Source organism: Nicotiana tabacum, chromosome 9 (genome assembly GCF_000715075.1).
Source record: "Nicotiana tabacum cultivar K326 chromosome 9, ASM71507v2, whole genome shotgun sequence".
In the NCBI taxonomy this organism is placed as follows: domain Eukaryota; kingdom Viridiplantae; phylum Streptophyta; class Magnoliopsida; order Solanales; family Solanaceae; genus Nicotiana; species Nicotiana tabacum.
In genome coordinates, this window is record NC_134088.1 from 99,007,885 (window position 1) to 99,018,078 (window position 10,194).

The 10,194-nt window shown below is 34.7% G+C and overlaps 1 protein-coding gene across 1 annotated transcript; it reads right to left on the reverse strand.

The window, feature by feature from the left end:
* Positions 1 to 694: 694 nt before the first annotated feature.
* LOC107794649 (uridine 5'-monophosphate synthase-like) lies at positions 695 to 6,770 on the reverse strand. Its single transcript, XM_016617163.2, has 7 exons — positions 6,234 to 6,770; positions 5,062 to 5,401; positions 4,519 to 4,602; positions 3,912 to 3,994; positions 3,740 to 3,827; positions 3,404 to 3,658; positions 695 to 1,096 (listed from the first exon to the last, which is right to left on the reverse strand). The coding sequence occupies exons 1-7, from the start codon at positions 6,686 to 6,688 to the stop codon at positions 968 to 970; spliced, it is 1,434 nt and encodes a 477-aa protein (XP_016472649.1). The 5' UTR covers positions 6,689 to 6,770; the 3' UTR covers positions 695 to 967.
* Between the last annotated feature and the right edge of the window lie 3,424 nt (positions 6,771 to 10,194).

The following is a 10,194-nucleotide window of genomic DNA, read 5'->3' on the forward strand; positions in this document are numbered from 1 at the left end:
AAGAAAAGAAGGGAAACATAAAAGAAAACGAGCCAATATAATGAAGCCAACAAAGAAACTGAACTAAAACGTAAAAAACCACTGTACTTTGAAGAAGAGCACCTCTTCGACTTTAGCTAATGGAAAATAACTACTACTATGTAGCAATAACGTGTATATTTAAACCTGTTCGGCCATAAAAATTTCAATTTTAATTAAGTTGAATTTCGAAATTTTTCAAAAATTTAAAAATTTTCAAAAACTATTTTTCAAAATTTTCCTTACAAATCACTCACAAAAATTCAAAAACAGCTCTTCTAAGTTGTATTCATGTCCAAACACACCTCTAATTTTCAAATACCATTTTCATTTGAAAAAAAAAAATTATGTCCAAAATGCCCATTGTTCCATCTTTTGCTTTCATCCCGAAGAACTGCGTCTACGTAATAGTTAATGTCAATTTAGCAAAAACTAGTGCAAGGACTAAAATCCCTACACTTTGGCAAAGGTAAAATATTGTGCTGTAAGAGTTCGAGGACAACAAATGATTGTTCATGTACAACCTGGAAAGCATCAGAAATAACTGTATACGACACATAAGATATTCCCCCGAAATCCAATTCCAATAAACGAAACTAAAAAAAAAGATGTTTATGAGGTAAAAATTAATAAGTTACTTCAAGTATCTGGTATTAAGTTATTCAAATCCTCCGAGTTAGCAAAAAGCAGTTGGGCATTATTCTTACCAGCACACACAAGAACAAACAGCAAACAAAGCTGTTGTTGATTAGTCTTTTGGAGCACATATAGTTCTAACATACTTCCATTACTTGGTGAAAACACTAAACTTGTGCCAGAGTAAAAGGGCATACATAACAAGAAGGTAAAATTAGAGGGGTAGAAAAGGTAAACTGAATGAAAAAAAGAAAAAAAAAAGTTGTAAAAGACACTTTTAGCTCGCAATGAAACAAGCCCCAACAAATGATTCTTACTTGCAGTTGACTAAATACGCATCCCATCCTTGAAGCCGGTATTCACGAGCTGCCTCTATGGGGTTGGCCGCCTTAATAATTCCACGGCCAACTATAATGATATCACTGCCTCTATCAGCAATTACCTGAAACCATAAATACTCAAAGTGAGAGCTGCTAAAATAGTTCTGTCGTGTTAAAACTAGTAGAATTCTTATAAAACCAATTAAAAGGTAGCCGGGAGTATGAGGAAACAACCCCCACATAACAATAAAACAAAAATGGAAGTTTTTGCATCATGCAAATGGTGCGGAACAACAGACCAAAACGCCCTGGGCAATAGCACAACAATATGAAAATGTTTCATCTCAACGACTTTATGGTACTCATATAGTCAACACAAAAGTGTGGTTCCTTGGGGTCTTGTTAAAGCACACATTTTCTGCAACTGACAATTCACATGCAAGGGTGAAGTATAAAACACAGAAGTGTCATAAGCTATGTTTTGTAGGAACTAACAACTTCTTCCTTTCTAGCTTCAAGCATCCGGTGTCCGGAACACACTGGCCCTACTAATTCGAATTCTCACAGTACAAAGCCCACTATGAGGGGTTTTAGTGTTCCCTACAAAAGAGGACCCATTCCCAGGTCCTGAATCGGAAAGGTTACCAGAGTGAAAAGGACCTTTACCATTAACACTGCACCCTTCGGTGGGTAATAATTTCTTTCTTCATCATTACATGGACATTTCAATCACCAAATCATCAAGGTGCAATCTTTGAACAAAGCCATCTTATGGGTAAAAATTGCTCCTCCAGCTCATTATTTTAAAAAATTGTTCTCTAGTTTAATGTTGTGAGTGAAGAGTCTAATACAATTCCAAAAATAGTGTATATTCATGAAAAGGATAAGAGGATAGACAAATTCCAGAGTACAATAAAGGTTCAAATTCTCTTAGAACACTGGATATAATGAGTTAATTTAAGCATTAATTATTGCAAAGTGTTGAATAGAGGTACAACTGCAATAGGCTCTCAAATGTAGTTGAGGCCATGATTGTCACCAAGCAAGGGTCAAAATGTATAGACGCTCACTCTCCTTCAGTGGGAGTCTCTCTCATAGTTTGTTACTCCCTACATCCAATTTATGCAACAGTGTTTGAATGGGCACACCGTTTAAGAAAGAAAGAAAAACTTTTGAAACTTGTGGTCCAAAACAAGCCATAGACATTCGTTTGGCTAGAAATCATCTCATTAAGTGAGAAATGGGAAATTTAGCGTTAAATTATTTTCAAATATAAAAGGCGTCATTCTTTTTGGTACAGACTAAAAAGGAGTGTGCCACATAAAATGAGACAGAGGGAGTATTACTTATTACATGTTTCACAAACACATGAATCATACATGCAATTAATTCCATGTAAAACAATGATAGAGTTATCCATCCATACATATGCTAACATAAATATGCACAATACAACTGAGTATTTTGTTTATTTAGGTGCATTAGAGTTTAGAGAATAGTGCCAGGTAGAGTCAAAATCATAATACTCACAGGAGATCCCTCTAAGAACTTACTAAGAATAGGTCATCAATTTCTTCCCCCTTAGGATTAAGGATGACTGATAACTGCCTCAGATACCAAGAGTACAAGCGAAGGCTTGTCCCACGCATGCACAACCGTTCTGATAGTTATGATTGAAGCTAAGGTATACGAAAGGAAGGGTTTTCAAACACCTAAAGAATGTTGAGAAATTTCAACCATTGACCGAAGCTCATCAGTTCGCCTTGATGGGTTCCTATCAATTACTGGAAGCACAGCGTATATCCTAGCTACCAATAACGGGCACTGTTGCCTCCTCTCAAGTCTCTTATGGATTTGGGGCTCTCAACCATTTACTTAATTGGCCCTTTCCTAGTTTCTTAACATTGTAGGAATTGTTTACTTGCTTTCTCTATTATATGCAGTTACTAACAAAAAAAGTTTGGTTCATGGTGTCAATAAATTATGTGTTGAACTAGAAATGCCACAGGGACATGATACCAAATGATATGTCATTGAACAATGGAGCTCGCAGTCAAGGGGATCAAACTACAAAAAGAAGAAAGAGGTGGTTGACTGGTTCTGTAACTAACAAGAGTTTGAGAAGTTGCAACGAAGATAAAGAAGCGAAAAGTTAGGGAGCTCTTTTGGCTTTCCAGGATGAAGAGGAGTTCAAAAGAAGCAGCCGCTAAAAATTCATCATTTATCAAGAAAGTAGACAGTCAATCGTCTGAAAAGGAAATGGACAAACTCTTCCGGCCAACTTGCAGAATCATTCCTTAATGAACCAGCAACTTCAATGTAGGCAATAAAGGAGTAGAAACAAGCAAGTAGTATAGCTCATCTTTTAAGAAATGAAAACTAAGACAGGACCGGAACATGAACATTTTATGGTAGCAACCGGGACTTACTGCAGATGGAGTGTTATATTGTTGGCCTAGAGCATCTCCACCTTTGACCAACTGAACACCAGGCGTAGCATGGATGAGGGATGGGTTTCCTGGTCCATTAGGCCAGGAAGCAGGATTCACAGAGATGAATCCAATGACAAAATCTGAGTGATCCTCAGCAATTTTTACTGCTGCTGCCGTGTAAGCTCCCGTGGCTAGGTTACCTGAAGAACTCATTTCAGCAAGAAGCAACAGTCCCCTACCACGTGACAAGCCCTAAGTACAAAATAGTTGAATCAGATCTAAATAGAATTTTCTGTAGCTCAGTAGCTTAGGTATCAGTAACACCAAACAAACCTTCAATTTCAGACCATCCACAATTCCAGGACCAGAAATAATGTGTGCATTAGTTATATCAGCCCAATCTAAAATGCGAAAGATACCTCTGCAGACAAACAAGACAACTTAGGGAGATTAACTTTAGCAAAAAAGGAATATGAGAAAGAAATAGTAATCTGACATCCCTCACCCTTCATATTGCATCGTCACTGTATTTCCAATGTCAGCAAACTTACGATCTTCAAATATTAAAAAGTTATGTTTGTCTGCAATCTACAGAAGAAAAGAAACAAGAGTAAGCACTCAACATAAACTTTAATATCTATCTATTGGCAAAAACAAGAATTACTTTTAACCCTGTTCAATATCATTTTTCCATTCAACTTGCAGAGAGTGACCATGTCAACCTAACATTGGCATGCATTATTTAAGCCAACAAGCACTTCTATCACATAGTATCCTGTTATTATGACCAAACATTTAGTACTCTGCTAAAGCTATCAGCCCAGGAAACGAAGTCATTTTCCAGCTAACTACCTAAACATAAGGCAACTCCTTGGATGCAGTGCTTGAACTTTTTTTTTTAATAAGTAGATGCAGTGACTGAACTCTTTAGACTAGAGTTGCAATCCTGCCACCAGCCAGCTCATATATCTTAATCAATAGCACATGCACGTAATGAAGGAAAAAGGGAACCCAGAAATATGTTAAACATGGTCTAAAAGTTTCTACACTAGAGAAAAAACTGGAGCAATAATGACATCATCATCCACCAATCATGTCAAAGAGCAACTTACCGATCTAAGCTTAGAACCGAAGTCTGGAGTGAAATCAGGCAATATATCAACATGTGTTTTTAACATGCAGATTTCAGGTCCAACCTGCACAGGAAGATTTGAAATAAACTTGTCAAAATATTACACATTAAACACACAAACATAAATCATTGGACAAAGATTAAATAAGAAAGTAGGAAATGTCGCCTGATTTCCTTCTGTCACACCAAAACAAAGGAGGTTTAGGACAATTCATATACTAAATGCAGCTGCTAGTCGTTACACTTTGATACCTTTGTAAGCCCCACAAGTCTCATTTTCTCAGTTCATTCGACACCCAAAGACAAGGTAATAAAGTCTCTACAAACCTTGTGACACAAACTCAAATTTAACAAGAAAGAACAGCAGAGGGATGGTGATTTTCATATCTAACTAGCCCCGTTCCTTGTTTGCAGAACTTGTTATACATGCACAATTGATTAAGGTTGCTTACATCATTTACAGGGAAACAATACTTTATTCAAGAATGATTACAAAAAAAGGAAAAAAGATACTTTAGATCACCTTGTCAGCAATATCTAGCAATTCCGCAGCTGTGGCCACATCAGCAGAAAGGCACAAGTTAGTCTCCTTTTGCACCATAATTTCAAACAACTTCTTCCCGGTAGGATTTTTTGCAATCTTTGCCCTCTCCTGATATGGTAATCTGAGACTGACCTTAGTTTCCTTCACTGGCACTGGAACCGCAACCTTGCGGTTCTCCTCTAAGAATTTCTTCACCATTTTTTCTGTTTCCTCTGAAACTCTACCCTTTTCCTTTAGTATCTTCACCATCTCAGTCAGTTTCACCATTGAATGCAATGTGATTCCATTCTCAGCCAAATTTTCCCTTCCTCCTTGCTCTCTGCCCAGAAACAATCACCAAATAACTCACCTCAGGAAAAGATAATAGCTCAATATTCGCCAATAAATCACAAATCCATTCTAATTGAAATTTCCCAAAAGACTCACTAACACCAAATGTAAAAAATAAGGCACTAAACAATCTTCTCACTTTTAACAAAAAAAAAAAAAAAAAAAAAAAGGTACAACCAGTAGATTACTACAATTATATGCCACCATTTTTCTCCACTTGTGCTGATTATGCATATGCTTAGCTCTGAACTCCAACTTCTACAAGCTATCCGCTAATTTTAAATGCACTATACCCTACACAGCTGCACTTACTATCACATTCTTCTTGCAAAAACTTTTTTTTGAAAAACCTGTTGCAACCATTCAATTATTTCCTTTTAGTCTATCCCAAAATAAAAATAAAAATCTTTTTATATCTAAAAATAATTTAACTTTAAACTATCTATTTTACAAGATATTTACAGTCTCACAAAGTTTTTTTCTTAAAATACGTGTCTAGTACTCCTTTCATATGAAACATTTATATATTATAAAATAATTTAACTTTAAGCTTTTCGTTCGCTCATTTTATCTATATTGAGACAAATATTATGGCCCACCAATTAAGATTTTAAGGTTACAAGTTTCAAACCTTCTTTATTTTTTTTCTTTCTTAATCTAGTCAAAATTGAAACTGAGGGAGTACATCTTAACTTTAGAAAACGAGAGTTGTGCTACTTTCAATAATACTTCAGAAAAAAAAAAACATTCTTTAAAAGGTAAAGTGTAGTAGTACTTCAGGAAAAGTCTTTGTACGAGTAAAAGAAAGAAATTGCACCCACCTATCAATCATGACGACAGCATCGGTAACGGTTAACCCAGCGGCACGGAGAGGCGCAGCAGTCTCAAGTACCGAAGCACCACTAGTAACCAAATCCTCAACAATAAGACAAGCTTGACCTGGCTTAAAAGCGCCTTCAATCGCCTTCGCAGTACCGTAATCCTTAACCTCCTTACGGCGCATGAGCATAGGCAAGTCATGCGCAGTGGAGATACACGTGGCAATAGGGAGAGCCGTGTAAGGCACTCCGCACACGACGTCGTATTTGGTGGAAGACGGGAGGGAGCCGACGAGCGTTTGGGAAATCTGACGGAGAATCGAAGGGTAAGAGACGATTAAACGGAGGTCAATGTAGATTGGGGAGGAGATGCCGGATTTCAGCTTGAATTCTCCGAATTTGACGGCGGAGATGTCGTGGAGCTGCAGAATTATTGATTCCATTGTTTCAGATACCATTGTGTTTTTTAACAGAGCAGAGTGTTAAAGAGAAGGTGGCTAGAATCGTTGAAGAAAAAGGCTGTTATATAGTAGTCGCTTTCATATTGGAAACTGGGAGGTTTTATTTAGGGCTTTTGTATAGGCTACGTATGCGGCATGTATTATAGGACCTTATACTATACTAATCTTTAGTTTTTCTATTTTGACATGCTATTTTTTGTTCATATAATAGTCTTTCTAATATTTTTAACACTTTTAAAAAGATTATTTGATCCTCTTTAATAATAAAAGTAATTGTGCAAATTAATTTCTATTGCCCTTAAAATTCTACTTAGGAGTCGTATACATATAAAAATTAAGAATGCAAAAATTGTAATACATGAATTAGTAATACATAAATTATTATGTAATGATTGTTATATTTGCTTTTTAATTTTAAAATACTATTTTAGTTTTCTGATATATTATAAATGTTATTTTAATTATATGATCATTTTAATAGGAGATCAGTAAAAATAATATAAGATTTATAAATAAACACAAGTGACAACTTTGTGAGGTCAATTTTTTATTCAAATTGTAAGTGAGAAAAGGAGATTATTCCCTTTTAGAATTTTGAACACTTCTTATAAATAAAAAATTGATAGTCTTTAATAATAGAAATATCTGTCTAAATAAATTTTTATCTAATTAGAGCAATAATGGTGACTTTGAAAAAGAAAAAGTGATAAAACTGCATCTTGATTTCTAAAATGTCAAATATTTTAGAACAAACTCAATGTGTCAAAACAGCTCGTATTTGGGATCAAATTAGGTTGTATAAAATTGCGTTCTTCATTCTAATTTTGCTTAAATTCACGATGGATCTTAGAGTTTTTGCAATAATTATTAGGATTTTTTTTAAAAAAAAAAAACTTGATAAAAAATCCAAAAAAAATACTGTTAATATCTGGAACGGTAAGCCATCTAATCAACTGAAATATAATGCCAAAAAGATAAAAGAAGATGCTTAATAAAAGAAGGAAAGTCTTAAAACAGCAAAAACACTCATATAATAACGTTCGGCGCTTTCATAAAGCAGGAGCTATCAAGTTAACACCATTGAAAACAAAAATTTGTTTATCATCATTAAAAAGAAAAGGGACTCCATTTACATGTCAATTAAAACATTTTTTTCTCTTTGCACTTATAGATGTTTGTGAAAGTTTTGTTAATAGGCTTTTCACTTGGGATCGTATGGCCTTGGTTTTGCTATTGAATTTCGTTTTTCTTTTACTCGTAAATTATTGGAAAAGATTGAGATAAAAGGGTCCTATGTCTTTGTAAAGTGAACTTTATATGACATGAAAGGCACTAGTATTAATTTCAAATACACAAAATGATATATAATAATTTCATTAGAACAAAATAATTATACAAAAATCTCATATGTTTAGTATTTATTAATCTCCTATGTTATATTTTATGAATCCCCTACTAGAAACTCATATAAATAAATGTCACGACCCAAAATCTCACCACATGCGTCGTGATGACACCTAGTATCTAAGACAAGGTAAGCCGATTTCAATTACATTTTTGAAACTACTTTTTTTTAATTAAATAAGTAATCAAAACTAACAGCGGAACAAATATAAATATGCAACCTCCCAAGACTGGTAGTATTGAGTCACGAACTCTAATTAAATACATGGAATGATCACGAGAACCGAATATACAATACTGTTTGATTAAAAATTAACTGTACAATGAAATGAAAAGACCCCAAGGGACTGCGACGACCAAGCAGCTCTACCTTGAATCCTTACGATCCCGCTTTAACCCTGCTCAAGTCCGGTATCCCCAATACTTGGTTCTGCACAAAAATGTACAAAAGTGTAGTATGAGTATCCCATGGTCGGTACCCAGTAAGTATCAAGACTAACCTCAGTGGAGTAGAGACGAGGTACAGTCAAGACACTCACTAGTCTAATAACCTGTGCAATATAATATACAAAATAATAGGAAACAAATAACAATAAGGGCAACATAAAACAACTAGTGATATGCACAGTAAGACAATAAAATCACCATTAATACCGCTCAAAATTTATAAATATAATTACACTCAGTTAAATCAAGTTCTTCAATTAAATATCTTTCACATATAATTCTTACGAATAAAACTCTTTTTTAAATATAATTTCGTCAAATAAATATCCTTCAAATACAATTATTTCATATAAATTCTTTTTGAATAAAAATCCTTCCAAATAAATATTTTGAATATAATTCTTTCAATTAAAAAGTCACCATGTGATACCTCATTTCATAATCATAAAAATACGGGTCTCGGCCCATTTTCACGGCACTTCGTGCCCATAATTAAATCATCATATTTTTCCGGCACCTCATGCCCACTTTTCATATCACAGCTGCACGGACAGTTCACGTGCCAATATTATTATTATTTAATCACAGCACCTCGTACCCACATTTTATATCACAACTGCACAGACAATTCACGTGCCAATATCCCCATTATTTACTCACGGCACCTCGTGCCCACATTTTATTTTATAATCTGCTTGGCAATAGCCACAGGCTCTCAATCTCAACATAAATCAGATTGTTATCAATTTACCAACAACAAGACAAATTACACAAGGTATAAAAATAAGCACAAGAAAAATTACAACATCACATGAAAATTACCAATACCACAACTCCACATCATCACATATCGTCCCTGATAATAGCCACCCTTATCGCTCATATTGCCGCCATTATCACTCATATAGCCACCCTTATCACTCCGCCCAGACAATATCAATAGCCACACTTATCGCTCCTATTGGCACCCTCATCACTCTTATAGTCACACTTATTACTCCGCCCACACAATATTCCAACAAACACAACCATAGTAAAATGCCACCCTTATACCCACATAATATCAACAATGAAATGCCACCCTTATCAGTTATCTCTCCCGAAATAATAACTCACACAACACAATAATTTACACGAAAAATTATCACGGCAATATAACAAAAATCAATTCAAATCACAATTTACCCAATGGCCACAACCAAAGTTCCAAAGATACAACCAAATCAATTAACTTTACAACAAATAGCCGAAGGCTCCGTACAATGTATATAACACCCCAAAAATAATCAACAGAGATCGAAAAATAATCAACATAGGGCACACCTTTATTAATCCAAATTTAGATCATTATATTAACACTTCTTCTTAATCTTGCTTAATTCGTTATTTGCATAGAAAAAATTCATACTGAGATTTAATTCCCAAGAAATATCAAACCAACAATACTCACGAAGTTACATAAATTTTCAAGTAACAATCACATTAAATTGTCATATAAAATAAATTCAACAACAAGGATTTAGGCATGGCAAATAAATAATTTAATAAATACTAACAATGATCCTAATTACTACACAATTTGCCCAAGACTTTAATTCAATGAATTTTGCACATATAAGTCCGAGTACGTACTCGTCACCTCGCGTACACGG